The following is a 23140-nucleotide window of genomic DNA, read 5'->3' as shown; positions in this document are numbered from 1 at the left end:
TTTGTACATAACAAACCAACCAATAGCAAGAATTTCATTAAACTTATTTCATTCTTTTCCATGAACATGTATTATAAACATGTGAAGTTGTGTACCCACACCTGGTCGCCACCTTGCCTTGGTCACACCCCCTCCCCCTCCCAACCCCTCCCCCCACCCCCCAATTATTTTTTTTTAATTTTCCATCAATATTTATAATCAACATGTAAAGTTTTGTATCCCCCACCCCCCTCCCCCGACCCAAAGAAAAAAACATTCATTTTCTGTTGATTTGATTTTGACTAAAGAAATGATTTGCTTCTTTGTAACATTCTTAAACTTTTGCTGGATATATCTTTTTGCCGTTCCTCACCACAGATCCTTTCGGCGGAGGATACCAATTCATCGAATTTGCTTGTTTTTAAGTAGGCTGTATGCTTTTTGAAAATTAGTCTCTGTGTCGACTTCGAATCTTAGATACACAATTATATTTATTTATCTTGCGTTCATTTTTCAGGCGTCTATGCACTCCAAGAAATGGAGTCTTCTTCAGGAACTCACACGTGATATTCACACTCATTCAAACAAAGCTCAGGTGCTCGCAGAACTTGCAAATTGCATAGCAACAGGTAAATATGTCAAAATTTAATCGAAAATTTAAATTGTGAAAGCGAATACATACTTAGCATATAAATGTCTTGTTTTGTCTCTGTTTTATGTTATAAAATATTACAAAATTTATTATTTTTTGCAGCAACGTCAGCGGATGGACACAATCTCTACCTCGTCGATGACCCACAACAACAACTTCTCTACCAAAAACCTAACAATAACAACAACAAGTAAGATCATCTATATATTATAGGAATTTTATTATTCTGTTTAAAACAAATGAGACGATCTTTATACTTTTCCAGAAAACCAAATTTAGAATGGTTGTAATTACAGTTAATACGCATCCAGTCGCTGTATAATATATATTCATGGCTTGCCCGAGGTTCCAATGACCAAGACCATTGACCTGCAAACAATTCAAGAAGTATTTTATAACATGCCATAGATTTTAATATTTTTTTTCTTCAAGTTACGACTTAAGCCCAGTATAAAGTGTTGACTATGAACCGGCTTTATAGAAACAAATCATCCATTGCATTGTAAAAGATAGGGATAATGTCACAAATTTGCTTCAAAATAAAATAATTTATACCTTAACTTTGATCATTACATTGATTGTAACGTTTATTGTAACGATACAGTTTGTCAAAGGCATCATTTTGAATGTTAGTATTTGTAACATTAAGGAAGTTATGATTCTCCAAAACAAATTATTCATATTTGCTTTTTGTACTGTCTCTCTCTAAGATTCTGTCATTGTAAAATATGGACACGCAGTTATAATTTGAACATTCGCCAAAATATCATATAAAAATTACATGAGTTTGGCATACCTTGAAATTCAATGTGGCAGTTGTTTACATGAATTTTACAGTTCTCTTCAGTAAATGGTTTTCAACATACATAGACTTGAATTCGGTAGCGTATATATGAGAGTTTTTGACAGCGGAACGATTAGAAATCAAACGAATGTGCATAGTTTCTGATACATTGTACACAAGTTTGTTTTTTTGTTTTTGTTTTTTTTGCGTTACTTTATTTACAATGACTTATGATAAAAATAAAATCTTATTGACACCATGTGACTGATTTCTCCATTATTTTCAGGAGTGAGCTTGTCTCGTCGATCATCGGCTCTCCACGGTTATCATCGACACTTGCCGGATATGTGGCAAGTACAGCCGAAACTGTCCGAACAGGAGATATTTTAGCGGTAAGAAATTAAAATGAGAAGCTGTGTAGACAGCGGAACATAGATCTTGGACGTTAAGATTTTAAACAGTTTAATTGTTCCTGAATTTTAATATATTACTTTAATTATGGTTACATTCTTTTACATCACGTTACGTGCACGTGTTGCAAAAATTTTCATTTCTTTGTAAATATCGCCTTCGTTTTCATTGCAGAGCTAAATTTGGTTTGAACATAAAGCACATTATCTATTTTAGGACGATCGATTTCCTGACGGGCTGGCTGTAGGCGGAGAAAAGTGCCAGTCGGTGATGGGACTGCCAGTTATAAAAGGGGACGGCACTCTTACAGGTAAATATACATTTAATACATGACATGTTCGTCTGCTCGAACCCGCGACCTTCGAATATGGCAGTTAACAGCTTATTCACTAGAGCTCGACTGGTTTAAAGGTCAGTGCAGGTGTATTATATATGAATAACAAATCATGGTGGGATTTGAGTGTGTGGTCTCTGGAATGAGCGGTCGGTTCGGCATCTCGTATACTGCACCGCCGTTTCCAAATGTGCCTGCCTCATAAGTAGCCGCTTGGAGTGTTGCTTTTATAGCAATGATAATTAACAATGATCAACGCAAAGATATTCTAAGATACATGAACACACCTAAATGAGGGTTTAGAATTTTACCTTATTAGCTTATTATATTCCAAAACAAATTGTTTTCATACAAATGAATTATAAAAAAGCACACTCGACAAACGATTCCTAGTTTCAAAAATCACGGCATGTTTTTATTAGAGCAGATGATTAAAACGTAGTTCTTTTTATTTCAGGAGTGATAGAGTTATACCGGAATGTAGGTGGGGGAATATTTACGTTAGAAGACGAGGAGGTAGGAATGCTATTCATTTGTTGTTACGAATGTGAATCGTACTCTGAACAGATTATGTTAAGGATCAGGAATTATGAATCGTGTACGAAACAAATAAATAAAATTTTTACAGCTTCTCAATGCATTTATACTATCAATTTTTCATACGCCTGTGTAGAAAACGGTATGGGCGAATTAGCAATTTTCGCAGGAATTTCGACAGCAAAAAAGTATAAAAAAAAAATCATAATTCTAACAAGGCTATGATATATTGAAGCAAAGACCCTCATATGCTTTATCTGAATTACCGGCTAATGTTTCTGCTGGTACATGTCGCGTATACATATACCAGAGCAAGGTTCGTTCGTCAGATCGCCACACTGGCAATATTTCAGATTACCTTAATTATTTTTTTTCAACTTTTTTTATTAGCTTTGAAGTTAATTGAGACATGGTCATTCCTGTCTGTGTAATTTGAATATTGTCTATCCAGTATTTACAAAGGAAAACATAAAATTTTGGTATTGTAGACAAACCCATCAAAACAGATTAAGTTCCTTATAACATAAAAAGAATTAACTGCTTCAAAGCGTCTGCATTGCGTTGAAAAGAATTCAATTTGTGAAATAAAATGGTCAATACGTACAAGTACCTCTGTGCGTTAGCCGATAACACGTTTGACGAGCATTGCGCGACATGAGTATTCAATCTTGTTTTATGTAAGATGGCATCCCGTCACCAGTAAACTTTGGTCATTGTACTAAATAATTTGTCGACTGATCTGTGCATTGCACGCATGAAGCAATCCGTATTTTCCAAGCTATTTCAATAACAAATTGGCCATCAGTTCATACTGGCAGTTAGTAATTGCTTACCTAAACGAATTCATTTCATCCAAATATATGTAATAACAAGATAATTGTTAGGCGGAGTAATATCAATGAGTATGAAATTAAATCTTCCTTTGGAAACATAGAAAGCAACGAAGTAAAATAATATCAGACTCTGTTCACGAGAAGTAATGGATAGTGCAACACCTCTCTCGCCCATTAGCACCTGCTTAAACGGCTTATACCACAGATATTGAATGGATTCCATGCTCTCAAACGACCAGAAAATATAACAACACAATCCAAGTACGGAGGATTTTAATAGCAGCCACACTGCACTTAAAGACTGTTGTTGTGATATCAGTAAATTTTAAAAGAAGAATCTTTGGAGGTTATTCAAGCCGAGTACGTAACACTCCTGTTGTGGAGATGTAGCGCGGACAAATTATTCGTTGGAACGGTTTCATGTCATCATTAAAGGTCAAGGTTTCTTTTTAAACACGTTCGAACATACCGTTATTCCATTCAACATCCTCCTTTGCATACAACTATTTGAATATCTATGAAAAACCGTTCAAGAAATGAGACACAATTCACCATTTTAGGCATTTTGACCATATATGAAAATGATTTATATGGATAACTTTATTAGACCCTATCATTATCAGATACACATACTGAGGTAAATGTGCATACTGTGATTAAATAGGTCACCCTTCTCAAACTAGCGGGAGCTCGTCTTTAGAGAACTTGGGTGTCCTAGTTTCAATGTTTGATATGTCCGTAGGCAGAGATGTATTGAAATAATAGCAATTTGACATTTTGCGTGTCTCAATAGAAACACGACATAATATGCTAACAGTTACTTAATGTGACTATGTCACCAGTGAACTGTTCTGTCCCACAACCAACATCCGTCAGAAATTCCTTGAACATCTTTGGAACATTTTATAACGACATTTTTTTTTCTAAAAAACTTTTAAGAAATTTACTAGATCTGTTTTTTATGATGTGGGGGCCTTATTATTCAAAAATGTTTTGGTGGAAGAGATCTCATTTACTTTAAGGGGACACCATATCATAAAGGGTTGACCTCAAACGTCTCTATGTTTTTTCATTGTCTGTGTAACATTTATAGGTTGCAATCTCTATGGTCATGTGGGCTGACATATGTATGGAGTACGTCGAGGTAACGTCATAGAAACCTGTGTGAAAGCAAATTATACTATTAATTCCACTGCTTGACACATTTCTAGCATATTACATTATATAGCTAACAACTAATCATTTATAATCATGAGGATTGTTAAAAAGCTTCCTGGCATGTCTACGTCCTTGTCAAAATTATTCAGAAAGTAAATAAGTTTTTGCTGGATAGTTTATTTCACAATGAACATTGCTATGATAAGCCAAACTTAGTAGAGTTTCAGGCTTCAAGTTTATTTATTTCTAAACAGAAGGTCTGATATATGTATATATCCATGTTTGTTGCAACAGTTAAGATTACTTCTTTGAAATACACTTTTGTTTTCTTAATTAAAATACAAGTCAGTATTCTCAGTGTAAGTAAAGTCTGGAATTTTTTAACAATCCTTATGTACACAGCGCTTTTTTACAAGGACATTTTCAAAATGAGGTAAAAACTAATTTACAAACATTGTGTAGACCAGTGCGTATTTAATGTTGCCTAATAAGGAAATGCCTATTATATTTTGAAAGTGTCCATATATATGGAGTGGTATTGAATGGGTTAAAGGCTAGCTTTGCTCCTAACGAAGAAACTTATGCTTGTTAAAAACATTTTAGAACACACATGCTCACTTGCGAACCAAAAATAAACTATGATTTATTTTACACATAAATGTAGTACATACAGCTTGTGAGCACTTGTATGAAAATCAAAGTAGTTACAGTTTATTTTTATATTGAATAAAGGTAAAAGTCTGTTATTTAGGTTGCTTAATATCATTAGCTTCTTAGGTGTAGTTTAGAGGCAGATGCTTTGAGAGATGTGCGCAAGAGTTTATCGTTTAACTGTGCCATTTATCAAATAGTATCAAGTTAAATTCCATTGACGGGCGCCAGGATTTATTATTTCACAATACCATTTATCAAGCAGCATTAACTTAAATTAGATTGACGTGTGCTATGGTTTATTATTTCACCTTACTATTTATCAGATAGCATCATCTAAAGTTACATTGAAATGAGCCAGAGTTTATCATTTCACCATATCATTTATCAAATAGCATCAACATAAATAACACTGACGTGCGCCAGAGTTTATCATCATCTAATAGCATCAACTAAGATTTAATTGACATGCGCCAGGGTTTATCATTTCACTGCACCGTTGATCAATAGTACCAACTAAAATTTCATTGTTCATCATTTCTCTATCAAATAACATCAACTTAAATTTCATTGTTTTATGTATGTAACGTATGCACCGCTTAGGATCAATTAAATATGTTAAATTGTGTTGAGGGTAGATAACACTTTACAAACTCACTTCCTTCCTTCAGAGAGCAAAGATCGTGTTAATGTGGGGCTGTCTCACGATGTATTTTGCTGAGGTATTTGCATGTTCAGAATTGTATATAACTTTGTCAATCAAAGTATGTCGTGAAATAAAATGCATGTGTATGTTTGTAATGTAAGTCTCTCAGTAAAGTACAAGTTGTTTTTCTGCAAATCTGTTTCGTTTCTTCCAGGGAATTAGGGATATATATGATGAATAATTGAACATATATAAATATGGCAACACAGAAAAAAATGAATTTCAATAAAAAAAAAATTGCAAAATGCTTGGTATTTGGTTTTGCAACTCTCAGAAATTTTATCAATATCATAAACAATCTTTAATATGATATCAGTATTAACGAAAATGTTTAATGTAAATAAAATCTGGAAAGTAGATCCCTCGGAAGCACCGAGTAGACTTGTATTCAATGAATATGTTTATCTATTTTTGCTCTTTCCATAAGGCTGTAATATTTTCATGTTTAAGTGCCTTTACGTAATTAGCTGCAATTATTACCTAACTCCTTATATAAATAGCCGGTCTACAGTTTGTACTACTGACTGGTCTGTAGTTTAACATTAAATTTTGTCTGTCAGGCTAAAGTCAAAACTTGAAAATAAGAATATGAAAATTTATTTATGATGTGATGTAATAAAACATTTATTGAATGGCTTGCGGGTCAGTAGTCAAAACTATTACGCGATGTCCAATGTACGGACCTCGGGCAAAAGTTTTTACTATTTAAAGGGCAAGTCATTCAATATCACTTTATCACAGTATCATTTAAAGATTGTATATTATGTACCTGTAAGACAGTATTTCAGTTGCATATTTTGTTCTATAGCACATGACTGATGATTGAACTAGTCTGACAACCCTGGTGTATTGTCTTTACTTGATAAATAAGCTTCATTGTGGCAGATCCTGTTTGACTATTAGTATCATGTTTCAAAGTGAGACCGGTACGCCAAATTTTGATGCATAATGGTTTTGATCAGTGGCCTTCTTCATTGGTATATCGAAATTAGAAACGCATGCAAAATTTCGATACATGCTATGCAATAGGTTGGTATGGTGACAAGTCGTCAGACGTTTCCGATAGCTACTCCTATTTCTTCAACTATACCATAGTTGCTGCTAGGTTACCAACGTACGTAAATTGTTAATTTAGAGAGTTAAATAAGCTTGCTAGTTGGAAAAAAAACTGTTCCAGTGATATATTGTGTATATATCTCACAAAGTCTCTGTGTGCTTCATTGTGGATTTTATTTAGACTTCGTTTGACTTTGCTGTAGGAGCAATGCTGTTTCACATTTTACCTGTATCAGTATGGCTTTATCATTACTGTGTGAAATCTATCAAGGTATTGTCTTTATTTTCTTACTCTTATTTCTTTCACTACACATTGTACGTATTTATACACCCAATCCCTATTTTCATCGTGTTCTTTCACAAGCTAATAATTTGCAAAGTTACTTAGACAAAATAAACAACACTTTCCTGTATGTCTTTATTCTCTATATTATTTTCTTATACCTACATGTCTAGATAGATTTTAATTAGCTAAATTAGGTAATTGAGTGTGAAACCAATCTATTTACTTGTTAGAAGTGTTTACTGTACCATTCTCCATGTTTATTTTCGCAATCTATGTTTAGCATTTATTTTTATCGTCTTCAGCAACTGTATCTGCTTTCATGTTTGTAGCAAACTAGTTATTCCGGTGCAATTTATTCTTTCTCAAAAGAAGTTTTAAAAATCCTTCAAAACACATTTTTCTTCCGATTCTTTGACCTTTTCAATCTTAATAAAGTGACAACACACAATATAAAGTTTTGAGTCAGCAGTATAGCAGCGTAAGACACAGATTCCATATTAAGATTAAGCGGTGTTGTTACGCTGATTATTATTACATAAATATAAAAGAAGTTTCCACAATGTTCGGAAATCATTTTTAACAGTGAATTCATCAAATTTGTGCTTTTTTGCCATAAAATAAGTCATTTAGTGAACGAAGACATTTCTAGCTCCTTTTTCTTTTGTGAAAATAAAAAGGATAGAAAAATCTTTTTCAGATATTATATTTTGTTAAATTTGCGTTTGGATTAAACTAACCGATTTATATATTTTCTGTGTATAAATCAATTGATCTAAAAGTTCAAAAGCATGGTACCGCTTTGCTATCACGAATGTTCATTCTTTCATTGGTAATTCTGTGTATTTCTGTGTATAATTTGATTTCATTTTCCATCACACTAAAGAGTTTCATTTCATTTGTGAATACCTAGCTTTAAGCTACTTCAATGCAATACTCGTTTACAGTTCTTTGAAGAATTTAATAAGTTTTGCTTGGAGGAGTTTTAATCTATAATCGATAAATAATCTATAATCAGTTCGTATTATAATTTTCTTTGGACCATTTTATTTCTTGTATTAACATTCCACAGGCTATTCTGCTCTCATTTTCTCTGGGTTTTTTTTCCCGTATTCAGCAGGCATGTAATTATATCGTATTGACCAGATATATTATTTACTACAGAACATTTCGTTCATTTTCTTTAGTAATTTGATTCCAGCAACATAAAACATGAAGATAAAACCAGTGGGTTTAAGAAATATCACAATAGGCTTATGGTTACCTGTAATATTGACTATTGATGTCTTTGAATTCTCTAGAAAATTCGTCGATAGCTACGCAGACTTAGTTAGATTAAGTGATAATGCAACTGTTGGAATTTTCAAACGTATAAATTATCTGTGATAATAAGTCTCCTGTAATTCAAAATTGAATGGCATTGTACTTTTACTGTATGTATAAATATGTTTTATATTTGTAGTACAATGATGAGACGGAAATAAAGAAATATATATATTAAAGTATATAAATTTACATACTTTAGAACTGTACATATATATGAAGCACAATGCATTTATATATATATATACCAATATTAATGGTATTGTTAATTTTGTTTACAGATGTACAACTGCATGACGAGACAACGGAAGTTAAATGATTTCCTTTTAGCAGTGACAAAGTAAGTTACCCGGTGTTACAGTGAATTACAAAAAAATAAAAACACATAAAAAAATGGAATATTTTGGCTCCACTGAAGATAGAAAGCGGTGCAGTAATACTGTTCCACAACTATATAAAATAGTTGAGTCGCAATTTGTGGCAGTTCCTTTTCGCCAAACAGATTTTGGTTAATTGCAATATTCTGTTCCAGTGTAAGGCAAAGGATGATATAAATGATATAGGTGATGCGCAAAGGACAATAATGTCGATCCCATCATTTGTTTTCTTTATTTGCCGCCGGAGTAAATCAAACATTTCAGCCCCATGCAAGTCAAAGTTTTAGTACAGACAAGATCCAACATGACCTTTGACTAATGTTGACTTTGAAATTTGAGTTAGGCACCTGTGTCCTGTATCAAAATTCTGCTTCACTGAAAGATTTTTTTTCTAATAAAAAGATGCTCAGTGCCTGTCAAAGTTATGGTCTAGACAAGTTCGCATATGATCTTTGACCCTCAGTGTGACCTAAACCTTGAGATAGGTATCTGGCGTTTGCACATTATCTCACTGAAGTGAATATTACTGCAAAACTCTAAAATGACATGTGAGCGCCAAGTTTGACCTTTTGGAAAGGGGTCTTTGGTTTGTGCGCGACATTCTGTCTTACTGATGCACACGTTTCTACCAAAAAAAATAAAGAGTTTCCATGCTGTAAAAGGTACAGACTGGATAAGCTCTAAAACCCTTTTTGGCTCCAAAGCTTGACCTAAACCTTTGAGATAGGAGCCATTGATTTGCGCGCGACATTCCATCTGATTGAGGCAAATGTTTCCGCCAAATAAAAGTAAGATGGCACCATGCGTGTCAAAGTTGAAAAAAAAATCGACCCAGAGGGACAGACATTGATGAGATGTTTTAGAAAAGCATTTCGTATTTTCCTTAAATATGCATTTTACATTACCTAAATGTCGTTATCACAATGTTGTGATCAGACGCGACACAGACAGGCAATAGTTATTTAATTGATACCTGCTTTTTGTATACTTACAGATCAATATTTCAAGATATTGTCAGCATGGACACTGTAATAATGAAAATCATGGTACGTCTTCTATTGTTCGTTTCTTTATACCAATACGCAAATGAAGAAGTCTAGTGTTATTCAATCACATGACCAGTCGATTTCTACGTTTTTCTATTTATTTTCCCTGTTTAGGTTTGAATATTTGTGAGTTTCATTGCATAACATTTGGTATTTTAATTAAACAAAAATCTTAAGCATCCAGGAAGAAAATCTGATTTCTTCATCAATTAAGACCACGCGGCTTCCAATTTTGAAGCTCATTAACCGTGTGCAAATTATTATAAAATGACGATATTTTTTCTTGAAAATAGAAGATCCGCTTCTCAGCTTCATCCGTTTGACATTTAAACAAATGATAGTTCGTTTATGATTTTACTTTTTACTCATTTATTCCTAAATGGAATGCATGCCTTGGTTTTTTAATAAACTGATTTTGAAACGGTCAGCATTAGTCATTGATTTCTAATGGCAGCTTTGCTAAGCTCAGGAATGCTGTTTCAGTTTACTGTTTTATTTACTTACGTATGTACAGCACTTTGCTCAGACGCTCGTAGACGCTGATCGAGCGTCCCTGTTCCTTCTTGACTACGAAAATCAGGAACTGTTCGCCCGAATTTTCGATGTGAAAATCGAAAGTGAAATCGATGAACATTGGACACCTGTCAGACGCATGAATAGAGAAATTAGGTTTGGAAGCAAGCCAGAATAATACAAAATGAAGGGCTCCATGCTTGCTTTCACGGAAGTTTGGGCTTATTTATTCAATGTCTGTTCATACCATCGGTTTAGTTACCCATAAGACTATATTTGTGATTTTTTTCTTTGATGAAATGATAATGTGTTTATGTTTCATACAAATATGTATGTTTTCTAGATAATATAAGTTACGTACTCCTTGCAAGAGCAAAGGCAAAAATGACGTTATAAAGGCGTAGCCCAGACTTCTGTGTGCATACTATATGCTATAAACAATAATGCCTGAGCTTCTATAGCCACCATCTGAAAGTAATCGTTCATGCTGGTATAAACCTTATATCATCTCCTCTGTGTTTGTAATGATCTGTATATATTATCCAGAAAACTTCTATTGCTGTATTTGATTCATACAATTTTTTTATTTCTGTAATAATTTGATCTCGTGATTGCTTAGCAATCTAGAACAATTAATCAAATTAAAGCAGTAGATTCACTTGCGGCTATTATCTGAATGAGGCCATAATCATAGCATCATTATAGTTTCGACATTTAGTCGAGCTCTATCATTTAGAAGTAGATAAACGATTGCAAAAGGTTTCATATCATATTTTATTGACGTAGCAATAATACGGTATCTTTTATGAAAGTCGACACAGTGACAAAATAATAGGGAAACACTATTCAGACAGTGGTCATTATCTACTCTACAGATAGGCCACATATATTTGTCAACTATGGTATATTGTTGTTATCATGGACACGTTTAGAAAGATTCTGGTTACAGCGAATTTGTTGGATTTTTTGTACCTATTTGAAATAGGTGTTAGTTGTAATCCTTTGGTGGGTGCTGTTTTATTCATTCATGCAATTCATAGTATTTGTGCAACATTCGGCCTCTGGTTCAGTTACCAAACTCATATTATCGTCCCTTCAATTTACTACAAAGACTACTATTATTATATCTTTCGTTTAGTCTTAAAATCTTTTAACTGTTCTATATTTGTATGACTTTGATACGCATTTCAAATGTTAATATCATATGTAATAGTATTTCAATTATTGACAACGGTTGTCGAGATCCAAAACCATCAAACTGTAACCTGATCCAATGTAAACCCATTACAAGGAACAGAATGTTTACAATAACAACAGCTAAAGATCACACTCTTCCAAAACAATATTCCAACCCGAGTCGTAAGTATACATTGCTTTAGGTTGTCGTTCATCTGATACGCCATTTCATTATCAATCATCAACAGCATGCGCGGTTTATTCTAGTTGCTAGATTGATTTTTGTGATGTTTTTTCCTGCAGAATTACGCCAAAAAGCTAGTGAATGCGGATAGGGCATCATTATTTTTGTTGGACACTACTACCAATGAACTATACGCAAGGATATTTGATACAGGGAAGGTTGATGAAAATGTTCCCAGTAAAGAGATCAGGTTTGCCCATTCATAAATAGTTTACCGCCAGACAGATGTGGGTCTCTAAAATTTTGTTTAAAAGCACACGTCTGGTGCTGTAACTGACCATGCTGTCTTTCAAGAAAAGTTCTAAAAATTGTTTTTTTTTTCTTAAATATTTATTTTCCTCCTTTTTAAATTCTATCAGTTTCAGTAGCATTTTCTTCTTAAAATCTTTCGACAGCTTGTATACAATTAATTTTACATCAGAATGATCTAGGGTAGTAAATGTTAGGCGTGGTTAAAATTTGGGTTTTTTTATATAAAATTACCGTAAGTAAATGTATGCATGTATACATTTGTAACCGATATGCATGGCTTCCTACATTTACTATACCTATATTGTTATGACTTCCCGCATATCATAATTGATAAGTGTATTTCTGTTTGATGCATAGATGTTTAAGTCATATTGCCAAAGCATTTATAACTTCATAATAATGTATTGCTAAAATACCTAGGCATCTTGTAACAATTCTCAGCTCAGTACTTTAAATGCGATTTCATATGCCACATGAATTAAAAATGACTAAAATGTTCTAATATCACCTCATCGGTCTTATGTATTCAACATTCTCTTTTCTTTGTTTAACTTATTAACTAACTTATTTATAGATATGTATCATATTGAGGCTACATCTCTATAAAATAACAAATTATTTGTTTACTGGAAAATATATACATTGTATATTTGCACAGGTTTCCCATGGATAAAGGCGTCGCTGGTCACGTGGCGTCTACGGGAGAGGTGCTAAATATTGCTGACGCTTATACTGATAGGCGTTTTAACAGGTAAGAAATTGAACACGAGCCGCTTGCGCACCGATGAACATTAGCCATTTGTCAGCAGAGGTTTGTCACAAAATATTGTGACAATTACTTAGTGTTATAATTACTCACATCGCGGTGTCATGACGCAGACTGGCACTCTAATTCTAAGTCGACAGATATTTGTTGATTTTTTATAGTGTTGCCCTTTTACATATTGTTTTCAGACATGGGGTTTTAACACCTCTTATACCAGGAATCATTTTAAATAGAAATGTTGGAAATCATGGAAATCGTAACGGCACGAAAACAAACAAAACAGACATGATACTACGCGTCAAATTAATTTTATTCAGTTTCAGTCCAATGAGTGCAGACATGTTCTTGGAATCCATGAATAATTGTTCATATCAGTTCAAACAGATCTTTATATCAATTTTCATGTGTTTCCAATATTCATTCTCAGTTTTATATTTTCATTACTAGAGTTTTCTCATTAAACGGTAGAAAATTGCTGACTGACCTGTCTCATTCTGTCTGCTCCCAGCATGTTAAAAGATGAATCGTGAATCACATAAATGCTCCTAGTGTACGTCGGTAATTATGAATTCACACTACTTCACCAGTCTGACGTTATATAGAGTCGACTTAATGGCCTACTGACAATGTCATCAACATTCCATAATTGTATTTATCACATCATTAAAATCGTGGTAGCGAAGTAAAATCATATCATATTGCATCTTCTGCAACAAAAATGATATAGAAGACGAATTTCATTTTGTTTAAGTGTGTCCATTTTACAATCAATTTAGAAATTTGTATATTTCTAGATGTTTTAGAACTCGTCCAAGTATGTATAGATTCAGTGTATTGCTTAATTCAGGTAAAAAAATGTGTTCTACATAAATAAGCTTGTTTTTTTTTTTTGCTTAAAATGTTTCAAAAAGAACAAGTGATTATTTAATTAACTAATCATTTTTTCGTATTTCATTTTCCTTGTTTTCTAATGATATATAATGATGTTAAAGGGTGATTACTCCCAAATTGCCAAATGTAAATGTATACCATGTGTATGTATGATATGACACATTGTGTTTTGAAAAATTGTGACTGTCTGTAATGTTATGCTATGATGTATGCTTAAGTCAAAATAAACCTTACGTTCTGTTCATATTTTTGGTGGAATATAGTATATTTCATTGGCATTTAAATCAAATTTCAATGCATCATAACACAATCTCATCCAATAACAAAGGCTTGATTCTGATTAATATAAAATAATTAACTAAACATATGCAGATACATATTTAAATCAAACAAAAATATAATATGTATATGTAAAAATATAAAACCTGGTCAAAGACAAGGTAGAGTGGCAGTCACAAAAATGACATTAAGTTGCGGTTAATTGTACATTAAATAAGTTCAAATCTAACAAACAATGACGTCTATACACAATACAAACATGTTCATTTCGTGTTACATAGATGCCATGCAGCAATATTATTGTCCATTTTTAAATGAATTTTAGGCATAATATAGCTTTGTATAATTTTTAATTACAATAGTGTTCGATACATTTCTGAAAATGATTTTGGTATGGCACGTAACATTGACTTCGTTTAAACTCCACAGACATGTAATTTTCAGTGTTTCCGTAGAGATTTAAAGAATATTACATCTATGTGTATCCACATTGATACCAAAAACTCGTCGTTGAATAAATTTATACATGTTCTGCATTATTATTGTATTCTACTCTTGTGATAAATTCAGTCTGCAAAGACACTTGCTTATGATCCCCAATGTGTCAATACCTTGTTTTAGGAGAATTAGTAAGAGTGTATCCCAGACGGGTATGGTTGCATACTGTGAAAACCAGCCAAAATGTGACGTCAATTCTTGTTCAGTCACGTCGCGTTGTTGTATCACTTCGTTATGCATTATGTGGTGCTTTGAGTATTATATATCCACTTTGTTTGACTGTATCTTTTTATGTTTTACCATTACAAATCACATTTTATGGTTTTGAATTTTCCAGAGAAGTGGATATGCAAACCGGTTACAGGACGAAGTCAATTTTGTGTATGCCCATCTACATTAGGGGAAGGTAAATAGTCATATTATATGTTTACATTTTACACTTATTATATTTAGCGGTATACTAGTATGCATCAAAAGATTTCTCTGGTATTAAAACCACCAACTTTTTACTCAGTTCTGTGCTAGACTAGAACACTTTTTTCATGAAAAAGTTATACAATAGTTTTAGGATAGTGTATATGAGGTGTTTTAGCTTTACCGGGACAAAAGACTCTGGGTCACCTGTTAGGATAGGCTGATACCCCCCATCGTCTGACGTCACGACTTCTCTCAAATGTTTAGTTGAAGGATCTACTCGATTGCACAGAGGGGTCAGCAGAGTTGAAGTGTAACAATTTTGTAAGCAAAATACTTGTTTTAATTGTGACGCGAGGGTAAGTAGATTAGAATATGAACACTACATTATTATAACTTCTGACATTTTCTCTTCAGTATAATTGGAGTGGTACAAATGGTTAATAAACTGAATGGCACATTCACAAAATCTGACGAGGAATCATTTGAAACATTCGCAATATATTGTGGTCTCGCATTACATCATGCAAAGGTGAGAAATACAGACTACACTTATCGTTCAAATTTCACGTTACAAGGGTAAAAAAGAAGATCTTAAACATGCTCCGTTTACTGAAGTCTCGAATTTCGTCATGTAATGGTTAGATACAATTTCAGAATATTCGCAATATACTTTGATCTCTCATAACATTAACACTATAAAATTTAATTTTATTCCAAGTGGCGGGACATTATTTCGGATGATTTAAAAAAATGTTGGTTTGTCTTCTGCATATTTTTTACACTTAAAATTCATGGTCTTTAACCAAGTTCTCATCCTGTTTTCGTGACTTTGCTCTTTCCATTCAGCTTTCTTGTCGTAAAATACTTTGATGCCATGAATTGTGTTTTGGTTGTAGATTCTTATTACAGAGACAGAAATGTACATTCGTAATAGACGTAATATGTCAAAATTTCTCCAACAGGCTCAATCAACTGCTGTTTTTATAGCCTGAGAATATGATATTTATCACTTGTAGCAACAGAGAGAATATATGCCATTCGAATATTTCTGTTAGGCAACGTATTATTCAGCTTATATTCAAGTCATCTGTTTTCCCATTAGTTAGTGGTTAGCAAATTGTTCGTCCGCGTATGATTTCTATATTTTTCCATAGATATGAATTCAGTCTTTCCTTACTTTTTAAGCTATATGAGAAAATCCGGAGGTCAGAGCAAAAATACAGAGTGGCATTAGAAGTGCTGTCCTATCACAGTCAAAGCTCCGATGATGAATTCCAAGTTGTCAAATCCATGCGAGTGCCAGACAAAATTGCGAATATTACACAGTATGTCATTTTATTGTTTGTGACCAGATGGTTACTCCTATATATTATGCTCCTTTGTACGTTCCGTGTAATTCAACAGATATGAATAATACAAGGATAGTAAATATGCAGATGCCATACAGAAAAATCACTTGGTGTTCGTCTAGTATGACGGGAGTGTCCGGCGATTGTAAATGATAATGGAACACGAGTGATGATTGGTCATAGCGGTCTGAATTCGCTTTCGCAATAACAAACTCGTGTCTTGTCTTTAAATAACTTATGATTGTCCTATATATATTTCAGTTATCATTTTTCCCCATGGGCAGTTACCGGGATGGAGAAACCAGTTTATGTTCTGTATATGTTCAGAGATCTGTTTGGGCAAATTGTCAGGTACTTATAGACATATCCTTATAACTTTTCCCTAGTTTTTAGAGTATTTTGCATCACGATTTTGCACACTATATTTTCATTTTCATAACATACATTTAAGAAACAATGTGAAGTATTATGTAAAATATTTGATAAGCAGTATTTTCGTAACATCAGATGCATTTTTCTATCCTCTATATCTTTTTGTAACAAGTGTTAAATGAAAATAAATCTACATAAAGAAAATAGTTTTCGTCTTCTTCTCACCTGAAATAGCACAACATGCTGCTTTTAGAGGCTAACTTTATTTTTGCAATTCCTATTTTCCATTCAAGGCGTGTAGAAATGATTGAAACACCGTCATGACGTTTTGTCTATCTTTTCAATACTTTTCTGCTTCGTCTGTATTTTAATATGGAATATAAATGAAAGCACACCATTTTAAAAAAATATATGTTTTAGTGATATTAGTGTTTAACTCCGTCATGTCATGTTATGATCATTTGTATATAACCATCATAGTAGAGTTCTGCATTGATAGTAAACTTATATTTTCCAAATAGAGAATAGATAAAACGCTATTATTAAAATAATTTGTATTTTCTTGCAAACTAAATTTATTGGTTTAATGGGTTTCTTTGTAAGTCCTTTGATGACGTTTTTTACTCTTTCATGAAAACAGCCATGGGTGTATGTGGTGATTCTGCACAATTCTGTACAATAACACTCACTTTTGAGAATTTTTTTTCGAATCAATAGACGAATTTTAATGTGTTGCTTCCTTACGTTGCAGTATGCGAGAAAATGAGAAAAGGTACACATTTCAGTTTTTGTCTCAAATATAACTGTGTGATATCGGAATAGCACTAGTAGCATATCCTTACTATGCAAGTGAAACTATTGAAAGATGGTTCCCGCGGAAATAATAATGCACTTCTATACAATACGGTACAAGTCTTTGTCGAATTACTGTTTGATCCACCTAACCCGTAACCATGTTAACTGGGCTTTTCGTGAATTGCGGCTTTATTTTGCAAGACCTAGATGTATTTCAGTTTTCATAATAGCTTTGAGAGTGTGAATGCGTGGCCAAAAATGTATTTCCCCATTTTAAACATAGGGCTAAATCACATTTTAGATAAGAAATGTCGTTTTTTTTTAGTAATTTGTTTGTGTTTGCATGGAAATGTTGCTTTTATGCTTAGACATCCTGGTGGTTTTGTAACGATTTATCGACAAAGCAAAGAAGTTTTAAAATATTCTAGTGTTAAAAATGGTCAAAATTTACAATGAAACTTGCCCCAGCAAAATCGTAAATTTGAAATTAATCAAGATATTTTGAAAATAAAAAATAACCTATTACCACATTCCAAGTTCTTTAAAATGATGTAAAATCTTAATAATGTTGTCTTATATTTAAAGAGAAATCAATTAAAAGGTGGATGGAATAGTAGGTTAGGTGTTTTTCAGGTTACCAACTCTATCAGAATGTAATTCAAGCGATGTAAAACTGGAAAAAATAACTTTTAATTCTATTTCGTAGGTAAAGCAGAGCGTATTAACTTAAAGATTGGGGATTTGGTTCATACGAAGGATTGAAGAGCCACGGTTCTAATAAAGCTTGCAAACGACATTGGTTGCCTAAAAATCACGTGGCTTATTCCGTTCATTTTTACTGTAAATACGTCATTTAACTGTTCAAATGTATGCGCATTTAATTCAGTTTTTGTTTATAATTATTATGTAGCAAAATATTTTCAAAATGCAAATGCTGTTCATTAAATGTCTACTGTCGCTTTAAAGATTTATTGAACAACGCAGTCTAATAGTTGTAACCAAATTCCACATTTACTTAACCGTTATATTCTAAATACGTTTGTCATATAATTCAATTAATTTGTATACGAGGGTTTTTTCAATAAAAACGTAGACTGGCTCTAAAACATTGTCACCTTTGTGTGCAATTTGGTATATCTGGTACAGTCATAATAAGTAACTTGTCAGCTTGAAACTGAACGCGTCTCGTACATAAAAGTAAACTCTGCTTATTGACAAAGAAAACCATCTTTCATTGTTTCACTGGCTTTGTTTTACCTGGTACGGGAAATTCCTCTGTTTAGAGATCACTTTTCTTCATGGCAGATACATTTCATCAAGCTTTTTGAAGATACGTTTTCAAAAACAAAAATCATGAACTTTGAAACAGAATGTGGCTAGCTATTTGTATGATATGTAAGCTTCTTCACGTATGAATAAGTAACACTCACTCACTAATATCTCGACTATACATGGATCAAGTCTTAAAATCAGTTGTATTGTTTCCTATTGAAAAGAATAAAAAAAGTCTTGAGTTTTTTAACATGAGAACCTTTCATATATTTTTGCTTATTTTGTTTGTATATATATAGTAATTTAAATAATTTCAATGTTTCAGACAGCAAATGTCGTATGTGTAGGTATTAATAGATTAATGATTAAAAACTACAACATTAATGTATGTAATTCCAGTGTCATTATAACCATCGTATAACCAATTATCATATGTCAAAGGTTACAAACATATAACATATCAACAAATATATTCGGACATAATTTAGCAGTATAAATAGACATAACAGTTATCTTTGAATTTAAACTGTGTGTAGATGTTAGTTTTAAGGTGTATAATGTATAAATTCAGTTAAAGTCCTGTTACATCAATAACACCTGAAATCTGTTACATCTGCTCTGTCCAAAACCGACGAAGGTTTTTGTTGTTTTTATTTTCAAAAAGGAATCTCTCAAAAAGACTGTCGTAATTCTGCATTTGAGCCGCGCCATAAGAAAACCAACATAGTGGCTTTGCGATCAGCATGGATCCAGACCAGCCTGCGCATCCGCGCAGTCTGGTCAGGATCCATAATGTTCGCTAACAGTTTCTCTAACTGCAATAGGCTTTGACAGCGAACAGCATGGATCCTGACCAGACTGCGCGGATGCGCAGGCTGGTCTGGATCCATGCTGGTCGCAAAGCCACTATGTTGGTTTTCCCGTGGCGCGGCTCATTTCTTTATCATTGTCCTTACACTTTAGTTATATGGTCATCATTGCTATTGAAGTCTGTGTGATGACTCAAAACAACTGTTACGCTTATCTTAATAATAAAATAATGGGTTTTTTTTATAATTAAACAGTTATTGCCACACAGCTATAACCGAGCAGTATTAAAACACCTGTCACTAGGATAGTTCATCTTCGGACTATCTTTACAGTATCTAAATTATCTCAGAAGTGTAGATGGCGTTCTGGTAAAGAATTGCCTATCAGTAGTTATACAATGGCTGATGGTAGACAAAGTTGCAAATCTCCTATAAAACACTATAGCTATACATAAGTAACAGAAAGTGCTTATCATAGGGCATTTTTAAATAGATCAACAGACAGGCGGCTTTAAAATTGAAAGATATACTGAAGTTCTTTTAGTGAAATATCAAATTTTAATTTTTGTTGTAAATTTCTTCAAGCAGTTACAGCAGACATTTGGATTTTTTAAAGATTTATTTCAAACCGGTACACATATTGGTTTTTTCTCAAGTTAATGTAGTAACCCCTTCCGCTATCCTAATGTAACAAATATTATAAAAACTAGTGCCATTTCTGGAGTGCTGTATAAATTAACCATTTCTCATTTTCCAACATATTTTAATCCCCGCTTTTTAGCTTGCATAGGCACGATTTATTTGCTTTTTAGTGTTTCTTGTAGAATTTATATCTAGATCATTGAGTTATATTATATCATTTGTTTCAACGAATATAAACATGTATTCTTGCCCCAAAAATAAATACTTCAATTAAGTTAATCATTGTTGCGTTTAGAGCAAACTGCGTTTCATGAAAGACAGTTAAAAGAGTGAAACAGCCAGGCTCGTTCTATTTCATATGTACCAAGTATTTTTTCATTCGTGTATTGATGGTAAAATAGACATGGTCACTTTGTAATGACACAAAATGAAAGTTCTACTTTTGAGTTCTTGCTATGCTACATTGTTATTCTCATTTTCTGTATTGCACGAATTTTACGTGATTTTGTAAGCAGAAAAACACCTACAGGAGAGATTAATTATTGATCTGACATGACTATATTAATGTGTTTCAGTTTGAAAGCAAAAAGTATATATTTACTCATGACATATACCTGTGTGAAGAAACACTACAATTAGTAATGTATTGGCAGACTTCTAAAATTACTTTGTTTTGCTGAAATGTATATATTGTGTCTAGTCAGATCAGAATTATTATTCCCCCGAAGGGAGGCATATAGTTTTTGAACCGTCTGTCTGTCCGTCTGTCGGTCTGTCCGTCTGTCAGTCTGTCGCAATTTTCGTGTCCGGTCCATATCTTTGTCATCGATGGATGGATTTTCAAATAACTTGGCATGAATGTGTACCACAGTAAGACGAAGTGTCGCACGCAAGACCCAGGTCCGTAACTCAAAGGTCAAGGTCACACTTAGACGTTAAAGGTCATTTTTCATATAGTGCATTCGTGTCCGGTCCATATCTTTGTCATCCATGGATGGATTTTCAAATAACTTGGCATGAATGTGTACCACAGTAAGACGACGTGTCGCGCGCAAGACCCAGGTCCGTAGCTCAAAGGTCAAGGTCACACTTAGATGTTAAAGGTCATTTTTCATGATAGTGCATTCGTGTCCGGTCCATATCTTTGTCATCCATGGATGGATTCTCAAATAACTTGGCATGAATGTGTACCACAGTAAGACGACTTGTCGCACGCAAGACCCAGGTCCGTAGCTCAAAGGTCAAGGTCACACTTAGACGTTAAAGGTCATATTTCATGATAGTGCATCGATGGGCGTGTCCGGTCCATATCTTTGTCATTCATGCATGGATTTTAAAATTATTGGACATGAATGTGTACCACAGTAAGACGACGTGTCGCGCGCAAGACCCAGGTCCGTAGGTCAAAGGTCCTAAACTCTAACATCGGCCATAACTATTCATTCAAAGTGCCATCGGGGGCATGTGTCATCCTATGGAGACAGCTCTTGTTTTTATATTTATAGAGAGCTATTTGTATGCAATCGGTATGCATGAATAGATAGCTCACGATTCAGTTTAATTTTAATTTCCTTGATTATTCCAGATGTCATTTTAAGACAAAAATGAAAACAAACTTTAATGAGACTTGCTTTTAATTATGTATACATTTATTGGCTGTGTGAGGACATACCGGTCAATGAAGATAATGCTATTTTTAAACTCTAGCATTATTATGATTACAAGTATTGGTGATTGAATCAAGTTAAACATACACATATATATAATAATATTGGTTTTATCATATCATTAAACATTTTAATTTCATTTCCATTTTAACTACATATTTAGTTGTGTAGTGGTTGTTGTGATATAGCGTGTTCATTTGTCTTTTCCTGTAATGGAAAACAACATAAATTGTGTTTTAATTTATAGATATGACATGGATAGTCTGGTCAGGTTTACGTTGACCGTACGGAAAAATTACCGTAACGTGCCGTATCATAACTGGGACCATGCTTTTTCTGTGGCACATGCTATGTACACTGTAGTTAAAAGCTCCAAACACAGATTTACACCACAAGAGGTATGTACAAACACTTTACACTGTGACTATGACGACTGAAAATGTGTAATGAAGTTTTTTGTTGTTTTTTTTTTTGTTGAATTTAACGTCGCACCGACACATGATAGGTCATTTGGCGACTTTCCAGCTTTAATGGTGGAGGAAGACCCTATGTGCCCCTCCGTGCATTATTTCATCACGAGCGGGCACCCGGGTAGAACCACCGACCTTCCGTAAGCCAGCTGGATGGCTTCCTCACATGAAGAATTCAACGCCCCGAGTGAGGCTCGAACCCACATCGATGAGGGGCAAGTGATTTGAAGTCAGCGACCTTAACCACCCGGCCACGGAGGCCTGAGGGGCAAGTGATTTGAAGTCAGCGACCTTAACCACTCGGCCACGGAGGCCCCTGAAGATTTTAATAGTAAGAATAACGTAACATTTAGAATTGTTACAATACATCAATAATAGCTTAGTCACAGTCTGCTGTTGTCCTCAAAATTAAACTATTGCTTGAATAGAAAAACACGTGCTGAAAATTGTTTTAGAAGCAAGAACTCAAATTTCATTTGGCGATCTGATAATATCATATGAATACATAACAATATACCCTACAGCTTTATAGGTATATATGATTTCCTGCAGTAAGGTAGTGAATCATTCCTAAACTATCTTGAATAGCCCTTTATTG

General features: G+C 33.6%; 1 protein-coding gene across 9 annotated transcripts in view; it reads left to right on the top strand.

Moving 5' to 3' along the window:
• The window catches only part of LOC123525271 (probable 3',5'-cyclic phosphodiesterase pde-5), a 78585-nt gene that overhangs the window by 42912 nt on the left and 12533 nt on the right, over nucleotides 1-23140 (top strand). For 6 of the 9 annotated variants that reach the window (XM_045304174.2, XM_045304173.2, XM_045304181.2 and 3 more), the window contains 17 exons: nucleotides 497-608; nucleotides 734-821; nucleotides 1702-1807; nucleotides 2043-2136; nucleotides 2618-2676; nucleotides 4624-4674; nucleotides 8989-9047; nucleotides 10079-10130; nucleotides 12123-12253; nucleotides 12974-13066; nucleotides 15087-15155; nucleotides 15581-15695; nucleotides 16352-16491; nucleotides 16777-16866; nucleotides 17639-17659; nucleotides 19280-19297; nucleotides 22320-22470. In XM_045304174.2, the coding sequence (XP_045160109.2) occupies nucleotides 497-608; nucleotides 734-821; nucleotides 1702-1807; nucleotides 2043-2136; nucleotides 2618-2676; nucleotides 4624-4674; nucleotides 8989-9047; nucleotides 10079-10130; nucleotides 12123-12253; nucleotides 12974-13066; nucleotides 15087-15155; nucleotides 15581-15695; nucleotides 16352-16491; nucleotides 16777-16866; nucleotides 17639-17659; nucleotides 19280-19297; nucleotides 22320-22470 (1449 nt within the window). The remainder of the gene's footprint in view (nucleotides 1-496; nucleotides 609-733; nucleotides 822-1701; nucleotides 1808-2042; nucleotides 2137-2617; nucleotides 2677-4623; nucleotides 4675-8988; nucleotides 9048-10078; nucleotides 10131-12122; nucleotides 12254-12973; nucleotides 13067-15086; nucleotides 15156-15580; nucleotides 15696-16351; nucleotides 16492-16776; nucleotides 16867-17638; nucleotides 17660-19279; nucleotides 19298-22319; nucleotides 22471-23140) is intronic. The other 3 variants (XM_045304177.2, XM_045304176.2, XM_045304175.2) reach the window with 2 other exon arrangements.

This window comes from Mercenaria mercenaria, chromosome 3 (genome assembly GCF_021730395.1).
Source record: "Mercenaria mercenaria strain notata chromosome 3, MADL_Memer_1, whole genome shotgun sequence".
NCBI lineage: Eukaryota > Metazoa > Mollusca > Bivalvia > Venerida > Veneridae > Mercenaria > Mercenaria mercenaria.
The sequence above is the reverse complement of the archived record's forward strand: the minus strand, read 5'-3'. Positions and strand labels throughout refer to the sequence as shown.